Here is a 22,775-nt window from a genome sequence, read left to right on the forward strand (position 1 = left end):
AATGCAAAATCTCAGTGTACTATTTGCAAAGACATAAATAAGTAAAGGTGTAGGTAGGTTTATACTGTTAGTAACCAATATTAGGATTATTGAAGCAACTGCAGATATTAATAATGTAGACCTAAGATCTTAACATAGGTAGGAATAGGCCATAAATATAGGCAAACACTAGGTTATATTAGCAAGGGAGAACTGGCAGCCCAAGCTTGAACGACGAGGCGCGGGTCTTCGAGACGCTAGCTCTTCCTCCTATGACTAGACACCATCAGAATAAGTGCCGTGAACAGCAGGACAACGCCCCCACATGTCTACATTCTAGACCTGGGGAAATCTGATGGAGGCACCTCGAAGCACTGTAGATGCCCTCCTCCGTCAGGCCCATTACAGTAAGACAAGATCTCCCTTCTTTCTCAGTATTCTGTCCGGTTTCTGGGGAAAATTGCGAGTTGAACTGTGGGTCTTTGTGCAGTCGGGCGCCCATAGACCAGTACGTACTGGCGTCCCCTCTTTAAGTGCAAGCTTAGAAGCTAGTGTCTCTTACTGAATAATTATACTAGGGGATATACACCCCCTTGGAATCAGGAATTTCTGAGGTGCAGGCAGGTCACTAATAGCGACTGAATATTGCAGGAATTAAATCTGACTGCACGTGGTGACTAGAAGGGGAGAGGCCAGAGGGACTAAGGCTAAGGGAGGTTGGAAGACACATTCTTCTCCACTAAGTAAGTTAACCCTTTTGGTCGTGCATGCAGAAGGGAATTTCTTGCAAGTTCAGCTATATGGAAATGTGTCCTATAAGCCACTTGTGAGCTCTGAGAGGATTAGTCTCCGAGTGTCTGTGTCAACAGGACTGCCAGGGGAGCAGCTTAAAAGGAGGCAGCCCAGACAAATTTCCCAAAAGCGACTTTCTATATAGTAGATTGTCACTGATGTCAGCTAGGCCTGTATACTTTGTACATGTACTTCTGTAAATAAAGATATTATTATTATAATTACGTGCCGCAAAGTAAACTCTCATTTCAAAAGTATCTGATCTGATTTGAGTAATAAAAGAACAAAATCAGAAGAATTAAAAATAATTTTAGATTAAAGGAATGGAAGGAGGTACTCAGAAGGGGATGGGAGGGAATACCGGCAAGGTCAAAGTGAGAGATACTGGTGTACTGATACACACTTCCGGGGTGTACTGATACACACTTCCGGTGGAATTTCACGGCCATGAAAGCCTGGGGAAGGCTGGAGGGAGGCGAGGCTACGCTGGGGCATTAGGGACATGAGAACACCAGTGATGCCACTCCACATTATATCTGACCTCCGTACTTGAGCGCTCATTGGACCACCAGACTCATTCTCAGTTTGTTGAACCGCTTCTGACTCTCTCACAGTAAGTTGAACCACACCTGTCTCACTCACAGTAAGTTGAACCACACCAGTTTCACAGTAAGATGAACCACACCTGTCTCACTCACAGTAAGCTGAACCACACCTGTGTTACAGTAAGTTGAACCACACCTGTCTCACTCACAGTAAGTTGAACCAAACCTGTCTCACTCACAGTAAGTTGAACCACACCTGTCTCACTCACAGTAAGTTGAACCACACCTGTCTCACTCACAGTAAGTTGAACCACACCAGTTTCAGAGTAAGATGAACCACACCTGTCTCACTCACAGTAAGCTGAACCACACCTGTGTTACAGTAAGTTGAACCACACCTGTCTCACTCACAATAAGTTGAACCACACCTGTCTCACTCACAGTAAGTTGAACCACACCTGTCTCACTCACAATAAGTTGAACCTCACCTGTCTCACAGTAAGTTGAACCACACCTGTCTTACAGTAAGTTGGTCCACACCTGTCTCACATTAAGTTGAACCACACCTGTCTCACTCACAGTAAGCTGAACCACACCTGTTACAGTAAGTTGAACCACACCTGTCACAGTAAGTTGAACCACACCTGTCTCACAGTAAGTTGAACCACACCTGTCTCACAGTAAGTTGAACCAAACCTGTGTCACAGTAAGTTGAACCACACCTGTCACTTACAGTAAGTTGAAGCACACCTGTTTCACAGTAAGATAAACCACACCTGTCTCACTCACAGTAAGCTGAACCACACCTGTGTTACAGTAAGTTGAACCACACCTGTCTCACTCACGGTAAGTTGAACCACACCTGTCTCAGTTAAATAACACCTGTCTCACTCAGTAAGTTGAACCACACCTGTCACTCACAGTAAGTTGAACCACACCTGTCACTCACAGTAAGCTGAACCACACCTGTCTCACTCACAGTAAGTTGAACCACACCTGTCTCACTCACAGTAAGCTTAACCACACCTGTCTCACTAACAGAAAGTTGAACCACACATCTCACTCACAGTAAGTTGAACCACACCTGTCTCACTCACAGTAAGGTGAACCACACCTGTTTCAATCACAGTAAGTTGAACATATGTCTCACAGTAAGTTGAACCACACCTGTCTCACTCACAGTAAGGTGAACCACACCTGTCTCAATCACAGTAAGTTGAACCACACCTGTCTCACTCACAATAAGTTGAACCACACTTGTCTCACTCACAATAAGTTGAACCACACCTGTCTTACAGTAAGTTGAACCATACCTGTCTCACAGTAAGTTGAACCACATGTCTCACAGTACGTTGAACTACACCTGTCTCACAGTAAGTTGAACCACATCTGTCTCACAGTAAGTTGAACCACACCTGTCTCACATTAAGTTGAACCACACCTGTCTCACAGTAAGTTGAACCACACCTGTCTCACTCACAGTAAGGTGAACCACACCTGTCTCACTCAGTTGAACCACACGTCTCAATCACAGTAAGTTGAACCACATGTCTCACTCACAGTAAGTTGAACCTCCAGGTAAACACCTGTCTTACAGTAAGTTGAACCACATGTCTCACAGTACGTTGAACTACATACACCTGGAAAATCCTAGAGGGACTAGTACCGAACTTGCACACGAAAATCACTCACTATGAAAGCAAAAGACTTGGCAGACGATGCAACATCCCCCCAATGAAAAGCAGGGGTGTCACTAGCACGTTAAGAGACCATACAATAAGTGTCAGGGGCCCGAGACTGTTCAACTGCCTCCCAGCACACATAAGGGGGATTACCAACAGACCCCTGGCAGTCTTCAAGCTGGCACTGGACAAGCACCTAAAGTCAGTTCCTGATCAGCCGGGCTGTGGCTCGTACGTTGGCTTGCGTGCAGCCAGCAGCAACAGCTTGGTTGATCAGGCTCTGATCCATCAGGAGGCCTGGTCACAGACCGGGCCGCGGGGGCGTTGACCCCCGGAACTCTCTCCAGGTAAACTCCGGGTAAACACCTGTCTCACAGTAAGTTGAACCACATCTGTCTCACAGTAAGTTGAACCACACCTGTCTCACAGTGAGCTAAACACCTGTCTCACTCACAGTAAGTTGAACCACACCTGTCTCACTCACAGTAAGTTGATCTACCCTGTCTCACAGTGAGTTGAACCACACCTGTCTCACAGTGAGTTAAACAGCACCTGTCTCACTCACAGTAAGTTGAACCACACCTGTCTCAATCCCAGTAAGTTGAACCACACCTGTCTCACTCACAGTAAGTTAGTTTAATTTAATATGTTTATTATGCACCCCATACCCATCCTGTGGGCGGTAGTCAAAAGATTACAGAGGTACATAATTGGTCCAGGGACTGGACTCCAAAGTTTTGATAGCTGAACAAGTTACAGAGGTAATGAACTCACAATTTACAAAGGTAATGAAATCACAATTTACAAAGGTAATGAACTCCAGGTAGGTCTGGTCACAATCATGACAAGTTACAAAGGTATTTACAGATTACAGAGGTACGTAATGTGTGTGATGAATGGTTTGAAAAACCGACAAGTTGAAGATTGAGACACTTATGCAGCATATGGGAATCTTTATTCAGGAAACGTTTCGCCACACAGTGGCTTCATCAGTCCAATACAAAGAGGAAGGCGTAAGGAGAGGAGGAGTATGAGGTAATCAGTCCCTCAGCCTGGAGTCGATGTGTTCAGTCCATCAATCTTGTAGAATGTACAGCATAGGGCCGTAGACGTGGCTTATATACTGTAGTGAGGTGAGGTGAAGCAGGTGGAGGCGGGGTCATAGTGGTAACATCCACTAGTCGAAGTAGGTCTTCGTCCAAAGGTTGAACAAGTGTTGAAGAATTCTTTGTAACAAGATCCCATGATGCTGCAGTGTCTGACAGTTGTGATGAATGGTTTGAAAAACCGACAAGTTGAAGATTGAGACACTTATGCAGCATATTATTAATTATGCAGCATATGGGAATCTTTATTCAGGAAACGTTTCGCCACACAGTGGCTTCATCAGTCCAATACAAAGAGGAAGGCGTAAGGAGAGGAGGTACGTAATGGGTCCAAGTACTGGGCCTCCAAAGTTTTGATAGCTGAACTAGGTACAAAGGTAATGAGCTCACAAGTTACAAAGGTAATGAATTCTGTAAGAATGGTTACTTACGTTTATACATGGCTACAATCATGAACAAATTATAGTGTAATGAGCAATTCATACTTCCACACCCGGTCACAACTGTAGTGAGTTATTGGTGCAAATATTGATTGTTGAGTCACACACACACACACACACACACACACACACACACACACACACACACACACACACACACACACACACACACACACACACACACACACACACAGAGGCAGAGGAAAGTTTTGTTCCCAAGGGAAACAGAAATAATAGGAAGACCAAGACGAGTCCTTGGTTTACCCGAAGGTGTAGGGAGGCAAAAGCTAAGTGCAACAGAGAATGGAAAAGGTACAGGAGGCATAGGACCCAGGAAAACAAGGAGATTAGTAGAAGAGCCAGAAACGAGTATGCGCAGATAAGGAGGGAGGCCCAGAGACAGTATGAAAACGACATAGCATCGAAAGTCAAATCTGACCCGAAACTGCTGTATAGCCACATTAGGAAGAAGACAACAGTCAAGGACCAGGTGATAAGGCTGAGGAAAGAAGGTGGGGAACTCACAAGAAACGATCAAGAGGTATGTGAGGAGCTCAACACGAGATTTAAGGAAGTATTTACAGTAGAGACAGGAAGGACTCTGGGGGGACAGACCAGATGGGGACACCAACAAGGAATACACCAACAAGTGTTGGACGACATACATACAGATGAGGAGGAGGTGAAGAAACTGCTAAGGGACATCGATACCTCAAAGGCAATGGGACCGGACAACATCTCTCCATGGGTCCTTAGAGAGGGAGCAGATATGTTGTGCGTACCACTTACCACAATCTTCAACACATCCCTGGAAACTGGGCAACTACCTGAGGTATGGAAGACAGCAAATGTAGTTCCCATTTTCAAAAAAGGAGACAGAAAAGAGGCACTAAACTATAGACCTGTGTCATTGACGTGTATAGTATGCAAAATTATGGAGAAGATTATCAGGAGGAGAGTGGTGGAGCACCTGGAACGGAACAGGAGTATAAATGCCAACCAGCACGGATTCACGGAAGGCAAATCCTGTGTCACAAACCTTCTGGAGTTTTATGATAAAATAACAGAAGTAAGACAAGAGAGAGAGGGGTGGGTTGATTGCATCTTCTTGGACTGCAAGAAGGCCTTTGACACAGTTCCTCACAAGAGATTAGTGCAGAAGCTAGAGCATCAGGCGCATATAACAGGAAGGGCACTGCAATGGATCAGAGAATACCTGACAGGGAGGCAACAACGAGTCATGGTACGTAATGATGTATCACAGTGGGCACCTGTGACGAGCGGGGTCCCACAGGGGTCGGTCCTAGGACCAGTGCTATTTTTGGTATATGTGAACGACATGACGGAAGGGTTAGACTCAGAAGTGTCCCTGTTTGCAGATGATGTGAAGTTAATGAGGAGAATTAAATCTGATGAGGACCAGGCAGGACTTCAAAGAGACCTGGACAGACTGGACACCTGGTCCAGCAAATGGCTTCTCGAATTTAATCCTGCCAAATGCAAAGTCATGAAGATAGGGGAAGGGCACAGAAGACCACAGACAGAGTATAGGCTAGGTGGCCAAAGACTGCAAACCTCACTCAAGGAGAAAGATCTTGGGGTGAGTATAACACCGAGCATGTCTCCGGAAGCACACATCAATCAGATAACTGCTGCAGCATATGGGCGCCTGGCAAACCTGAGAACAGCATTCCGACACCTTAGTAAGGAATCATTCAAGACACTGTACACCGTGTATGTCAGGCCCATACTGGAGTATGCAGCACCTGTTTGGAACCCGCACTTGATAAAGCACGTCAAGAAACTAGAGAAAGTACAAAGGTTTGCAACAAGGTTAGTTCCAGAGCTAAGGGGAATGTCCTATGAAGAAAGATTAAGGGAAATCGGCCTGACGACACTGGAGGACAGGAGGGTCAGGGGAGACATGATAACGACATATAAAATACTGCGTGGAATAGACAAGGTGGACAAGGACAGGATGTTCCAGGGAGGGGACACAGAAACAAGAGGCCACAATTGGAAGTTGAAGACACAAATGAGTCAGAGAGATAGTAGGAAGTATTTCTTCAGTCATAGAGTTGTAAGGCAGTGGAATAGCCTAGAAAATGACGTAGTGGAGGCAGGAACCATACACAGTTTTAAGACGAGGTTTGATAAAGCTCATGGAGCGGGGAGAGAGAGGGTCTAGTAGCAACCGGTGAAGAGGCGGGGCCAGGAGCTAGGACTCGACCCCTGCAACCACAAATAGGTGAGTACACACACACACACACACACACACACACACACACACACTGACACTGAGTGTGAGTGTGTGAGTCACAGTAAGCTGAACCACACCTGTCTCACTCACAGTAAGCTGAACCACACCTGTCTCACTCACAGTAAGTTGAACCACACCTGTATCACTCACAGTAAGTTAAACCACACCTGTATCACTCACAGTAAGTTAAACCACACCTGTATCACTCACAGTAAGTTGAACCTCGCCTGTCTCAGTTCAGCCACACCTGTCTCACCCACAGTAAGCTGAACCACACCTGTGTTACAGTAAGTTGAACCACAACTGTCTCACTCAGTAAGTTGAACCTCGCCTGTCTCAGTTCAGCCACACCTGTCTCAATCACAGTAAGCTGAGCCACACCTGTGTTACAGTAAGTTGAACCACACCTGTCTCACTCACAGTAAGCTGAGCCACACCTGTGTTACAGTAAGTTGAACCACACGTGTCTCACAGTAAGGTGAACCACAACTGTCTCGCTAAGTTGAACCACACCTGTCTCACAGTAAGTTGAACCACACCTGTCTTACAGTAAGTTGAACCATACCTGTCTCACAGTAAGTTGAACCACATGTCTCACAGTACGTTGAACCACAGGTCTCACAGTAAGTTGAACCACATGTCTCACAGTAAGTTGAACCACACCTGTCTCACTCACAGTAAGCTGAACCACACCTGTGTTACAGTAAGTTGAACCACACCTGTCTCACTCAGTAAGTTGAACCACACCTGTCTCACAGTAAGTTGAACCACACCTGTCTCACAGTAAGGTGAACCACACCTGTTTCACTCAGTAAGTTGAACCACACCTGTTTCAATCACAGTAAGTTGAACCACACCTGTCTCACTCCCAGTAAGTTGAACCACACCTGTCTCACTCACAATAAGTTGAACCACACCTGTCTTACAGTAAGTTGAACCACACCTGTCTTACAGTAAGTTGAACCATACCTGTCTCACAATAAGTTGAACCACACGTCTCACTCACAGTAAGTTGAACCTCGCCTGTCTCAGTTCAACCACACCTGTCTCACTCACAGTAAGCTGAACCACACCTGTGTTACAGTAAGTTGAACCACACCTGTCTCACAGTGAGTTAAACAACACCTGTCTCACTCACAATAAGTTGAACCACACCTGTCTTACAGTAAGTTGAACCACACCTGTCTTACAGTAAGTTGAACCATACCTGTCTCACAGTAAGTTGAACCACACCTGTCTCACAGTGAGTTAAACAACACCTGTCTCACTCACAGTAAGTTGAACCACACGTCTCTCACAGTAAGTTGAACCACACCTGTCTCACAGTGAGTTAAACCTCACCTGTCTCACAGTAAGTTGAACCACACCTGTCTTACAGTAAGTTGAACCACACCTGTCTTACAGTAAGTTGAACCACACCTGTCTCACTCACAGTAAGCTGAACCACACCTGTGTTACAATAAGTTGAACGACACCTGTCTCACAGTAAGTTGAACCACACCTGTCTTACAGTAAGTTGAACCACACCTGTCTTACAGTAAGTTGAACCACACCTGTCTCACTCACAGTAAGCTGAACCACACCTGAGTTACAATAAGTTGAACGACACCTGTCTCACAGTAAGTTGAACCACACCTGTCTTACAGTAAGTTGAACGACACCTGTCTCACTCACAGTAAGCTGAACCACACCTGTGTTACACTAAGTTGAACCACACTTGTCTCACTCACAGTAAGTTGAACCACACCTGTCTCATTCACAGTAAGTTGAACCACACCTGTCTCATTCACAGTAAGTTGAACCACACCTGTCTCACAGTGAGTTAAACCTCACCTGTCTCACAGTAAGTTGAACCACACCTGTCTTACAGTAAGTTGAACCACACCTGTCTTACAGTAAGTTGAACCACACCTGTCTCACTCACAGTAAGCTGAACCACACCTGTGTTACAATAAGTTGAACGACACCTGTCTCACAGTAAGTTGAACCACACCTGTCTTACAGTAAGTTGAACCACACCTGTCTTACAGTAAGTTGAACCACACCTGTCTCACTCACAGTAAGCTGAACCACACCTGTGTTACAATAAGTTGAACGACACCTGTCTCACAGTAAGTTGAACCACACCTGTCTTACAGTAAGTTGAACCACACCTGTCTTACAGTAAGTTGAACGACACCTGTCTCACTCACAGTAAGCTGAACCACACCTGTGTTACACTAAGTTGAACCACACTTGTCTCACTCACAGTAAGTTGAACCACACCTGTCTCATTCACAGTAAGTTGAACCACACCTGTCTCATTCACAGTAAGTTGAACCACACCTGTCTCACAGTAAGTTGAACCACACCTGTCTCGCTCACAGTACGGTGAACCACACCTGTCTCAGTCAGTAAGTTGAACCACACCTGTCTCAATCACAGTAAGTTGAACTACACCTGTCTCACTAAGTTGAACCACATCTCACAGTAAGTTGAACCACACCTGTCCCACAGTCAGTTAAATAACACCTGTCTCACTCACAGTAAGTTGAACCACACCTGTCTCACAGTAAGTTGAACCACACCTGTCTCACAATAAGTTCAACCATGCCTGTCTCACTCACAGTAAATTCAACCACACCTGTCTCACTCACAGTAAGTTGAACCACACCTGTCTTACAGTAAGTTGAACCACACCTGTCTCACTCACAGTAAGCTGAACCACACCTGTGTTACAATAAGTTGAACGACACCTGTCTCACTCACAGTAAGTTGAACCTCACCTGTCTCACAGTAAGCTGAACCACACCTGTGTTACACTAAGTTGAACCACACTTGTCTCACTCACAGTAAGTTGAACCACACCTGTCTCATTCACAGTAAGTTGAACCACACCTGTCTCATTCACATTAAGTTGAACCACACCTGTCTCACAGTAAGTTGAACCACACCTGTCTCACTCACAGTAAGGTGAACTACACCTGTCTCAGTCAGTAAGTTGAACCACACCTGTCTCAATCACAGTAAGTTGAACTACACCTGTCTCACTAAGTTGAACCACATCTCACAGTAAGTTGAACCACACCTGTCCCACAGTCAGTTAAATAACACCTGTCTCACTCACAGTAAGTTGAACCACACCTGTCTCACAGTAAGTTGAACCACACCTGTCTCACAATAAGTTCAACCATGCCTGTCTCACTCACAGTAAATTCAACCACACCTGTCTCACTCACAGTAAGTTAAACCACACCTGTCTCGCTCACACTAAGTTGATCTACCCTGTCTGACTCACAGCGAGTTGAACCACACGTGTCTCACAGTGAGTTAAACAACACCTGTGTGGCATGCAAAGAGTACGTAACCTTTATTCGGCGCACGTACACACCCTCATTGAAAGGCTATCTCCCCCAACCAGTGAACCAGGTGCTAAGGGTTAACGATGGGGCCCCATCGTTGAACCAGTACCCAGGTTCCAGCCAATGAGAAGATGGTTTTGGCAATCGCAGAAGTGTTGTGGGTACCACTCACCTGTCTGCCCTTGTCATTCCCATTCTAGAGCTGGTTGAAGCACAGTCTGCTCTCTAGTGGCTTCTATTCTGCCTTGCTTACCGTGGAGTGCACTAATACCTATTGTTGTACATAGTGTATATAGTGTACATAATTCTGTTCTAAATTGGTGACAGATAATACAAGTCAAAAGTTTTTCTGCTGTGTTTATTTTGCTCCCTTTACACCCAGGATAACAGGCCTTTGGGACTCCTGGATTATAATAACCTGTCTCACTCACAGTAAGTTGAACCACACCTGTCTCAGTCACAGTAAGTTGAACCATACTTGTCTCACTCACAGTAAGCTGAACCACACCTGTCTCACTCACAGTAAGTTGAACCACACCTGTCTCACTCACAGTAAGTTGATCTACCCTGTCTCACTCACAGTAAGACAGTAAATTGAACAATTACTGTCTCACTGTGAGGAAGGCACAGTAAATTGAATAATTAGAAATCTAAACAACTATATTATGCCATCAGGTTTCAAGAAATGAAAAACGGTATAAAAAAAATTGGAAAAGATATACGTATATAAACGATATGAAGTTTTTTACTTAACATAATATTCTTAACCAGTTCTGGTTGAGGCCGGGAAAAAGTGCCAATGATGCTATTAAGGTGATACACTCTATTCAGTCTATTCAACTCTAGAAAACAAAGAATATCCAATGGACCTCTTTTTGTCGGATTAAGAAAAGCGCTTGCCACTGTAAACCACATCTTCCCTCTGAAACTAGAGCATTATGAAGATTGAGACACTTATGCAACAGAATGGACTGATGAAGCCACTGTGTGGTGAAACGTTTCTTCAATAAAGATTCCCATATGTTGCATAAGTGTCTCAATCTTCAACGTGTCAGTTTTAAACCATGTATCACACAGAGCATTATGGTATCAGAGGACATACTCCTACCTCACCAACAGGTGTCAATGTGTGACGGTGATACTAGTGCCTCATTAGCACAAACTATCAACATAGGATTGCCTCAGGGTAGCATCCTTGGCCTACTATTATTCCTCATCTATTTCTCTGACAAATCAGATGACTCCCACAAACCTAAACCAGTCCAGTTTGCAGGTAACACAACAAACGTCACATCAAATCTTGATGCTGTTGTCCTCAATAACACAGTGAACGAGGACATCGTAAAAATTTCTGCCTGGATGGCAACCAACAATATTGACTAGACCTTCCACACATTGTTTGGGAATAAAGATAAAAATACCCATTTCAACAAAAAAATAATTTGCACATAGTAAGGAAAATTATTATAAGCATGGGGACACGCTAAACCCGTAGGATTATACAGCGCATGTGGGGGGGGGGAAGGGGATGGAAGGTATTCAGGCTTAATTCAGGGAATTTGGGCATAGATCCAATTCCTTAGATCAAGAGCCCCTCACCAGTGCCAAGGAACCTCCCTTGAGGGGATAGTAAATTGCCTGCACCTCACATCCAACACATATCTAAGAAAATTTACAAAACTGTGGACATTCTATTGCAAATACAGTGGTACCTTGACTTACAGGTTTAATTCGTTTCATGATACAGCTCGTAACTCAATTTGCTCGTATATCAAATCAGTTTTCCTCACTGAAATTAATTGAAATGCCATTAATCTGTTCCAGCCCCCCAAAAAACCACCCCAGTTTTTTTTATGGATTTTTAGATAAGAAAAATGTATTTATAAATAAGAAATATTGTATAAAAACATAATAAAAGAGAATGTAAAGAAATAAATTGGTTTTATAAAGTGTATTTACCTTGGAGATTAGACAACTTGGGCTGATGGAAGATGCTGGTGGAGGTGGAGGCTGGAAAAGATAGGCACCACCATCACTGCTCCACCCACCACCTTCACTGCTCCACCCACCACCTTCACTGCTCCACCCACCACCTTCACTGCTCCACCCACCACCTTCACTGCTCCACCCACCACCATCACTGCTCCACCCACCACCTTCACTGCTCCACCCACCACCATCACTGCTCCACCCACCACCTTCACTGCTCCACCCACCACCTTCACTGCTCCACCCACCACCTTCACTGCTCCACCCACCTTCACTGCTCCACCCACCACCTTCACTGCTCCACCCACCACCTTCACTACTCCACCCACCACCTTCACTACTCCACCCACCACCTTCACTGCTCCACCCACCACCTTCACTGCTCCACCCACTACCTTCACTGCTCCACCCACCACCTTCACTGCTCCACCCACCACCTTCACTACTCCACCCACCACCTTCACTGCTCCACCCACCACCTTCACTGCTCCACCCACCACCTTCACTACTCCACCCACCACCCTCACTACACCCACCACCCTCACTACACCCACCACCATCACTACTCCACCCACCACCTTCACTACTCCACCCACCACCCTCACTACACCCACCACCATCACTTCTTCACCCACAACCATCTCTACTACACCCACCACCATCACTTCTCCACCCACAACCATCTCTACTACACCCACTACCCTCACTACTCCACCCACTATTATCACTACTCCACCCACCATTATCACTACCCACCACCATTACTACTTCACCCACCACCATCACTACTCCACCCACCACTATCACTATTCTACTCACCACCCTCGCTACTCCACCCACCATTATCACTACTCCACCCACCACCATCACTACTCCACCCACCACTATCGCTATTCCACTCACCACCATCACTATTCCACTCACCACCATCACTACTCCACCCACTGAAGGAACCTCCGCAAGGCAGGTAAATACCACAGAGGCCTTCCTTAATGTTTCTGGAAAAACTCTGAGTGTTGAAATGGAGGTTACCTCTTTCCCAGATTTACACAAGAACCAAACAAGGGACGAGGTGCCTCACTACAATCTGGGATTAGTGTGGGAGTATTATCCTTCCAGTTATGTCTTGGAAGAGCATGTGGGATGGGACAAAGTACCTGACATTCCTCTGGGTACAGAGTTGGATTTGACTTCAGATACGCCACCAACTAGTGGTGGTGTATCTCGCTCGTAACTCAGATTTTGACTTGCAATTCGAAGCAAAAACAACTGAGCGACGGCTCGTAACTCTGAAAACTCGTAAGTTGGGGCACTCGTACGTCAAGGTACCACTGTACACTACTTTGTTCTTCAAACAAAAATACTCACTTGGTACTATGTACTCTCTAATCTATCTTCACATCACTTGTGGAATTTGTGCTGGGGGATCTACTACAAGAAGTTACCTAAAATCTATTGTCACCCAACAGAAATCAGGTCTTAGAATAATCACCCATTCAAGTTCCAAACTGCCCCCCTCCCCCACTATTCAAAAATCTCAGACTTACTGAAGATACAACAAACCCACACTTACATTCTACATATACAGGACATTCAGAATGAATTTCAACTGAGCACTCCGATTCTTCCTGGAGAGCTGCAACAGAACACATACATAATACAAGAAATAAGTATCTCCTTAATGTACTGCATGTTTGACTTTCCCTATACAGGAATTTCATGTAAATAAAGGGCTCTAAAATTTGAAATTCCTAGAAGATGGGGAAAGTCACCTGCTTCAAAAATATAGTTGAAAAGTACCTCCCAAATCAGACATATCCTGCTTAGACAAATTATATTTAATCCTGATGTGTCAATAACCCTGTTAATCCAAATCATGTTAACATTCACAATAATGTTCGCACTGTCAACAATCTGTTTTAACATACGTAGGAAACAAATATATTTCACCTCAGTATTTCCTGACACAAATATTGTACTAAATTGTTACACAAGATCTTAAAATAATCAGAGAGATTACTGACAAGCAATTATTTCTCCAAGCTGCATGCAGAAAATGGCATTTCAATCACAGACTGACACACAAAGCAGGATGATTAATTTATCTTGACCTATCTTCCTTACCTAGTCTTCTGAAGTGTGTACAGAGCACATATGAGGTAAAATCGCATTACAGAGCTTATAATTGGAGAATGCCGTTCTGTTTGGTTTCCAACTTTCAGCACTGTTGTATTTTGCTCAAATGAATATTTGCATTGTTACTGGGCTGTATAAGCACCACAGTTCCATTTTTAATAAACAATTTGGCATATTGATTGCCACACAATAACTTGATAATTCCTAATATGATCAGCTAATATTATAAGCAATTTAAATGCTAATCTTTAAAGGGTCATACAGTTTCAAACTCTGAACAAGGGTATATCATACTCAGTAGAAAGTTTGGATTCATTTTGGGCTGTTGGGGTAATTTTTAAATTTCCTCTAGCAAACTGGGATATTGGCTTCAGTGTGATAACTTGAGAATTCCTTTTATATCAGTTTTGGTTTAGAAAGACATGTAAGCAAACACTATGACACATTTATTAGAAAACGTTTCGGTCCTGGGACCTTGATCACTTCTAACATACAGAGGTAGAAAGACATTATATATATAGGCGGAGAGTGAGGTGTGACGCACGTCACCTGAGGAATGTCATAAGAACATAAGAACATAAGAATGGAGGAACACTATAGAAGGCCTACTGGCCCATGCGAGGCAGGTCCTTATCAAAACAACCTCTGCCTATGATGAGGACGGGTAGACTATGAAATCATGTGACTCCTGTGTTGTTGGGTTGGTGGTGCTTAAGTATCATGTATGCCAATATTTTTTAAATTTTGTAGTTTCCAGTGTTGCGTTCTATAGTGTCGGTGACGGCGATTAGTGAGGCTTCTAGGCACCGTCAGCGTCTGAGGTCTGGTTCGGTGGGAACGAGTTGTGCCTCATTCCAGTTCGTCAAATGTCCCGTGGAGTCTCTGTGGAGGACACAGGCGTACCTTACATCATCTCTGTTAGAGGCATTTCGATGCTCATTCATAGAGGCATCGAAATGCCTCTAACAGAGACGATGTAAGGTGTCCTCCACAGAGACTCCACGGGACATTTGATGAACTGGAATGAGGCACAACTCGTTCTCACCGAACCAGACCTCAGATGCCGACGGTGCCTAGAAGCCTCACTAATCGCCGTCACCGACACTATAGAACACAACACTGGAAACTACAAAATTTCAAAAACATTGGCATACATGATACTTAAGCACCACCAACCCAACAACACAGGAGTCACATGATTTCATCGTCTACCCGTCCTCATCATAGGTAGAGGTTGTTTTGATAAGATTATTATTATTATTATAATCAAGGGGGAAGCGCTAAACCCGGAGGATTATACAGCACCTGGGGGGGGGGGATGTTGAAGGCATTCAGACTTAATTCGGGGAACTGGAGCACAGATCCAATTCCCTAAATCAAGAGCCCCTCACCAACATCAAGGAACCTTCCTTGAGGGGTGTTTTGATAAGAACCTGCCTCGCATGGGCCAGTAGGCCTTCTACAGTGTTCCTTCATTCTTATGTTCTTATGACATTCCTCAGGTCACGTGCATCACACCTCACTCTCTGCCTGTATAGTCTTTCTACCTCTGTATGTTAGAAGTGATCAAGGTCCCAGGACCGAAACGTTTTCTAATAAATATGTCATAGTGTTTGCTTACGTGTTTTTCTAAACCAACTTGTCGGTATTTATTACCAAGGTTTATACCATATCAGTTTTAAACTTTCAACCCTGGTTCACCAGGGTTGAAATTATTATTATTATAATCAAAAAGAAGCACTAAGCCACAAGGGCTATACAGCGCTGCCAGGGTTGAAAGTTCTGAATTTTATTGGGCTTTGTAGATGCCATTTTCTCAGTTGTATTAAAATAATTATGTATCCAACTTTTTTTTATTTAGCAAAATTGTATACATTAGCAGGATGCTGCTTCCCTATTCTAAATGATACAGTGGAAGTAAAAGCTAACTGTTTCCCTGTCATAGTCCATACAAAGTACTGAAATGTGTCAGTCTGAGCTGGGAAACATCAGTTAATAAGGTAATGAGAATATCATCAAGGATTCCAGCAAGGGTTCATCAGCTATGGCAACTTCAAAGTTTCCTTCTGGTATAGCTGTTATTATCACTTGCCCATCAAGGGAGGTTCTTTGATGCTAGTGAGGGGCTCTTGATCTAGGGAATTGGATCAGTGCTCCAGTTCCCTGAATTGAGCCTGAATGCCTTCCATGTCCCCCTCCACAGGCGCTGTATAATCCCTATGGGTTTAGCGGTCCCCCATAATAATAATATCCCTTGTGAATTGCATATCACAGTTAGTGAAAAATGTTGAAAATTCTATGGGATATTAAACTCCTACTTTTGTCTGATTTATCCCATATTTTAACAGTGCCTGAGTTAATATACAGCTCCTGGGTCTTGAGGACATTAAGTTTTGTGCTAGGCTTCTTATGTTGAACTAAAGCTCCTGTGCCTCTTAAAGGTGTTGGCCTCCTCTTGGGAGAACTGACCAGCTCCTACTATGCTTCTTGCATACATTGAGGGACAGGAGGCTGGTGTTATGGAATGCAGGGGATACCTCTCTATTGTGCAACAATTGAACCCCATCTGTTAGTTAAGGACTGGTTGGGTTAGTGCAAGTCTACTGTTCAACGTTCATACACTTGTTAATAACCTTACAACTGAAGGTAAAAAGTCTAAAGTAAAAATTTCAAGACACAAATTTGTTAACCATTAACCCGTAAACGGTCCAAGCAGATCTACGTTCACATGTGTAGTGCTACAAAAGTAGATCTAAGTTTTTTTTACATATTTTCAAATATAACAAAAAAAAAAAAGTAGATCAGTTTTTTACACATTTTCAAATGTAGAAAAACAAAAAGATCTACTTTTTTTGCATACTTTCAAATGTTTAAAGTTTTGACCGTTTACGGGTTAATAAATTACTTAACTATGGATATAATTTAAAAAAAAGTTTCCACAGAATGGTAACAAAATAGTAATTTTCTGATCATTAATTTTAGGTTCATGAAGTGGAAGATGGATGGGCTACAGTGGATGCTGGTGATAGTGGGTGCTTGGAGTGTGTTGCTGATGGTGGCAGCAGATGACACTCCCAATGCTGACACCACTCTGGACAGTAAATTTCTTGAGGCTCTGTGGCCAGGACTTGGCTTCCAAGACCGGAACTGCCGTGAACTGCAAGAGCATGGCCACAAAACTAGTGGTGTGTACACCATCTATCCATATGACTGCTGTCCCAAACGCCCTGTCCGTGTCTACTGTGATATGGACAATAATGGAGGAGGCTGGACTGTTATCCAGCGTCGAGAAGATGTACTCCCACATGAAGACTTTTACCGCACCTGGATGGAATATGCTTTGGGTTTTGGCAATCTTTCTGGCGAGTTCTGGCTTGGCCTTGACCACATCCATGCCCTTACTGATCAAACATTCAACCAAATACGTTTCGAGCTGGCAGACTTTGACAATGTCACTCGCTGGGCAGAGTACCAATTCTTCTATGTCCATGACAGGAGCTCCTCATTCAAGGTGGAGGTTAATGGCTATACTGGAGATGCTGGTGATGGCTTCAGTGGGGTCAACACCCAAAAGTTTTCTACTAAGGATAATGACCTTGATACTTACTCAGGAAGCTGTGCTGTAAGGTAGGAAAAATAATCTATTGTGTCTCTAGGCATTACTTCATAAATAACTGACAGAGAGACAATGTAAGATAACAAGAATATAGGTGAGGTAAAGCTGAGGAGAAAATAGAGAAAAAAATGTCAGGTGAAGAAAAGGCCAGAAGACACATCAAAAAGAGATGAGGAAAGAGCCAAGTTTGTGTCATCACATCTTCTGAAGATTTGAACATTTGACAGACATATAAAGATAGGCATCAGCAAACATATAGTCAGGTTTAAGATGCATATTAGAAATAATGTGTATAAGGGCCAGTTCAACAAAACAGCATCTGTAAAGCTAAAAGTGATGGATCATTTTGACAGTGAAGCAGCTTATAGGATACTTATTGTCTCTAACAGCAAGATGAGGACTTCTATTGTTATTTTTAATCTGTAAGAAAGGCAGCAGACACTTTCACTAATGTACTGGAGAGGGTAAGAGATACAGGAAATAGAGAAAATACCAGAAATATAATTTATTAATTTTAACTGGTAGGAAGGGTTAAACCCATAGGAGTTATACAGCACCTAAGGAATAGGAGGCAATCAAGTTTGATCCAAGGAAGGGGAGGGATAAGTTCAGTTCCTTAGATTTAGAGCCTCTCACCAGCATCCCTTCGTCTCCATTAAGGGAACCGGAAGTATCAGTGGGACGTATTTGAACCAGATTGCTACAGTGTATATGATGAATCAAAGTTGACTATCCACTGCACAGAGGCCTATTAACCCTTTCAGGGTTGAGAGACCCTCTCCTAAACTCGTTCTCGGGGTCAAAAATTTTTAGGAAAAAAAAAAAAAAATTTCTTATGAAATGATAGAGAATCTTTTGCCGATCACAATGACACCAAAAGTATGAAATTTGATGGAAAATTTATGGAATTATGCTCTCATGAAGTTAACGGTCTCGACGATGTTCACGCATCGGTGATTTTGCCCACTTTGAGCCCTATTTTCGGCCAATTCCTGTGTACTAGTCGACAAAAATCATAATTATTTGCTAGAACTCCATTTTTTCTATCGAATGAGTACAAGAAACCACCCATTTACCAATTTCAACTATCCAACAAAGTGGTTAGAAATTGGCAATTTTGCCAATTTCACACAAATTTCAGAAGATGCCAATTTCCAAATAGGGCCCAGAATAAACAAGACAGACATTCCTGGCACTAAAATAACAAGTTCTCTGTTCGTTAGTCACGTCCCCAGGCCCCTCTTACATTTCTTTTGCTTTCCGCTTTGAATTTTTATTCTCACAAAAAAACAGAAGATTTACTGTTATGCAGACTACTGCATTAATGTAGAAATGGTATAAATAATATCAGCACACTTGTGAAAGAATATTAGACTCACCAGTTGATGTGTATTGGACGCTTGACATGATCTGTTTACTTTCGAACTTTGGTAAAAATCGAACATTTCTGCTACTTTGAGCTCAATTTCAAGGTATTTTTCATTGTGAAACCAATCAAAATCATCTCAATTTCTGTAATATGTCTTCCATTTTATAAAATAAGACCAGGAAAACTAGAATACAACCATAAATACCATACAAAAATACAGTGCAGTCACTATTTTAATCTAAAAACACGGTCAAAGTTTTTTTTTCTCATTACACAGTGTGTGCTGCAGGATTTTCTTTATACTGCGCACACTGACCACACAGACCCATCCTTTCATATGTAGGCCTGCCAGCTTTCTCTCGCTAGATATGAAGGCACTAGAATTTAGGCGTTCTAGTACGTCAATAACCTTGGTGCATAAGCCCTACTAGTATGTCCAAAACCCTGAAAGGGTTAAGATGTTTGTAAATGAAAAATATAAATACTATACAGGAAAGGCAAAGTATAGTTTTGAAGAGAAGGTTCATTTAGCAGGAAAGTAGAAAGAGTTTATGTAATTAGGAGTAAGGCCAAGACGAGAGAATGAACTTCAATGAATGAAAATTTCAGAGTCGAGAAACTGATGATCACAGATACAGAGGGAGTGGAGCACAAGAGATACAATAACGTTTTTCTTGACAACTTATGCATGGTAGGGAAAGTAGTGAATGTACATAAATATTATGCAAAAATCGCAAATAAGTGATACAAGAAGCGAAACAACCACGGGAGTTGAATGATACAATCACAGGGAGTGACTTTGCAAAGGTGCTCCCTGTGATCATATTTGCTTGGACCTCCTCTTTCCTGCAACACTGCAAGCTTCTGATATGCTGATTGCAACACTAAAGGCCTAGAGCTATCATTCAACTCCCCCCTATGGTTGTTTTGCATACATAAATGTGTATTGTGTGTCACTTTCTTCTCAATTAAATTACTGTTCTTAAACATTTGGTGTTGTTGAGCTTATCCCCATCCCTCATTCTTGCTACCTTTATGTGGAATATTTTGAAACTATTATGCTTCCAACTATTGGTGTACATATTTCTGATACAAGCAACCTAACTTAACTTAGCTAAACTCATCCTTACCCAACCCAACCTAATCTAAATCCAACCGAACCTAACCCATTAATTATCATTTATAGTCACATTTACATTGCTTAGTTGTAATGCACATTTTCCTTGTCCATTAAAGACTGTGAATTATGATATAAAAGGTCAACTTGTGCTCATTCCTTTGATGAGGCATTGTTTAGGTGTTGGTAGTACTGAAGTGTTTACTTCACAGGGCTGGTGAGTTATGCATGCTGATTGGCCCAGGGTATATTTTACCAGATACATTCTGTTTCTTACAAAAATATGTTTTTTTAATACAATGGCTGTCTCCTACCAAGGTAGGATAACCCAAAAAATAAATACTTTCGCTATAATTCAATCTGTTAATATCTCGCCAGAGGCATGTATATACTACAGTTCAGATGCCCTCCAAACTGCAACAATCTCCACCCCTCCTTCAGAGTGCAGGCACTGTACTTCCCACCTCCAGGACTCTAAAAGTCCTGCTAAGATGCCCCCTAAAAAAAAATATGCACAAGAAATAACTATTTCTTCAATGCTATGGGTAAATTGCTTGTGTTACAGCAATAAAAGGAGGATTAATTCATTGGAGCCCCTAAACTCAATACTATTAGCCAATTTTTTATTTCAGAAATGCACAATTTTCTTTTCCAGCTATGAAAATACCTTCTGTAGAAAGAATTCAAAACACCTTTTAATTAATTATATGGATATTTTTTCTGAACTATTATTATAATCATAACTAAGTGCTAAACCCATAAGGGTCATACAGGGCTACTTTTCTGAACAAGATTATTATTTTTTTTTTTTTTTTTTTTCAACAAGTCGGCCGTCTCCCACCGAGGCAGGGTGACCCAAAAAAGAAAGAAAATCCCCAAAAAGAAAATACTTTCATCATCATTCAACACTTTCACCACACTCGCACATTATCACTGTTTTTGCAGAGGTGCTCAGAATACAACAGTCTAGAAGCATACACATATAAAGATACACAACATATCCCTCCAAACTGCCAATATCCCAAACCCCTCCTTTAAAGTGCAGGCATTGTACTTCCCATTTCCAGGACTCAAGTCCGACTATATGAAAATAATTATTATTATTATTATAATCAAAAAGAAGCGCTAAGCCGTTCTGAACAAGAGAGAGATGATTTCTATTCTAATTTTTTCTATCATTTATTATTATTATAATCAAAACCAAGTGCTAAACCCACTAGGGTATTTCCATCATTTAGACACCCTGAGTATACATTATTTTAAATAGAAAGTGGCATTACTCTCTGCAGAAAACAATTAGCTTTATTTTTATTATTATTTAGGTATATTACAATAGAATCATTAGAAAAATTCTCATTTTGGTCATTTAATTTCAGTTACCTTGGAGCTTGGTGGTATTCCAGTTGTCATTCCTCCAACCTGAATGGTAAATACCTGAGAGGTGCACATGAGTCTTATGCTAATGGTGTCAATTGGTATCCTTTTCGTGGCCATCATTACTCCCTCAAGAAGACAGAGATGAAGCTCAGACCAGCATACTGAGATTTAACTTGCTACTCACAGGTTAAAGTGAGAAACATATTGTATAGATAAAATCTTACTAAAAATGTGAGAAACCAAGTACAGTAATATGTAGAAAACTTTACAATTATTTGTTAATTATTCCCATATAAAAAATATGAAATAAAATATTGTAGCACCATCTGCAGATGCTTATGTAACAAGGCAACATGTGGGGAAGAGAATATATTTTAAAAATAATATTTAACTGTATTCCACCAACTTCAAAATTAGAAAGAACAAAAAGGCGCAATACAGTGATTGGAATAATACACAAATAACCAGCACACAGGAGAGAGGAACTTGTCTTTGTAAATGGTCCAAGTTGGATTGTAAGCTTCTCTGTCCTGTGTGTGGGTTATTTGTGTAATGTGTATAAAAAACTAGTTAAAAATATCAAACTTATGTAAAACCTACTTAGACTGATTGGTTGAAAAGAGATAAAGTGTAAAGGTGAAGTAGGGACTTTTGGAGACTGACATTTTTGTGAATCTTTGAGACTGTGGTGGAAGTGACAGAGGAACAGAAGAAGAAGACTGTATAGGGTGAGTGATGAAGGGTGGCAAAGGAGGCAGTCAGCTTCATAATACATACAAGGTTTAATAATGAGAAGGTATCAGAGGGTCATGTTGCTGGAAAAAATTTCCCTCCTGAGTTAGCAAAAATTATTTTTAAAAATGATGACAGTCCCCAGCCAAGTGTTCAATGCTGAGAACACAGGGTTATGTTGGAAGCATATAACATCAAGAATGTATTTTAGCATGAAAAAAAAAAGTGCAGCTGGTTTTAAGGTAGCTAAAAACTGGTCTATATTGTTTCTGTGTATAAATGCAACAGGTGACT

General features: G+C 42.2%; 1 protein-coding gene across 4 annotated transcripts; it reads left to right on the forward strand.

The window, feature by feature from the left end:
• The first annotated feature begins 260 nt into the window (after positions 1–260).
• Positions 261–22,369, forward strand: LOC128684250 (ficolin-1). Of its 4 annotated transcripts, XM_070094814.1 has the most exons (4): positions 1,281–1,384; positions 16,712–16,858; positions 17,253–17,897; positions 21,749–22,369. In XM_070094814.1, the coding sequence occupies exons 3-4, from the start codon at positions 17,257–17,259 to the stop codon at positions 21,912–21,914; spliced, it is 807 nt and encodes a 268-aa protein (XP_069950915.1). In that variant the 5' UTR covers positions 1,281–1,384; positions 16,712–16,858; positions 17,253–17,256; the 3' UTR covers positions 21,915–22,369. The 4 variants fall into 4 exon arrangements, with proteins under 4 accessions (XP_069950912.1, XP_069950918.1, XP_069950906.1 ...); XM_070094811.1 differs by lacking the exons at positions 1,281–1,384; positions 16,712–16,858 and adding an exon at positions 261–386; XM_070094817.1 differs by lacking the exons at positions 1,281–1,384; positions 16,712–16,858 and adding an exon at positions 625–722.
• The last annotated feature ends 406 nt before the right edge of the window (positions 22,370–22,775 follow it).

The sequence above is a fragment of the Cherax quadricarinatus genome, chromosome 4 (genome assembly GCF_038502225.1).
Source record: "Cherax quadricarinatus isolate ZL_2023a chromosome 4, ASM3850222v1, whole genome shotgun sequence".
In the NCBI taxonomy this organism is placed as follows: Eukaryota; Metazoa; Arthropoda; class Malacostraca; order Decapoda; family Parastacidae; genus Cherax; species Cherax quadricarinatus.

Coding starts and splice junctions, on each gene's coding strand:
- LOC128684250 (XM_070094811.1), top strand. CDS start 17,257: ATGAAGTGGAAGATGGATGGGCTACAGTGGATGCTGGTGATAGTGGGT. Junction 17,898..21,748: donor TCAGGAAGCTGTGCTGTAAG/GTAGGAAAAATA, acceptor ATTTAATTTCAG/TTACCTTGGAGCTTGGTGGT.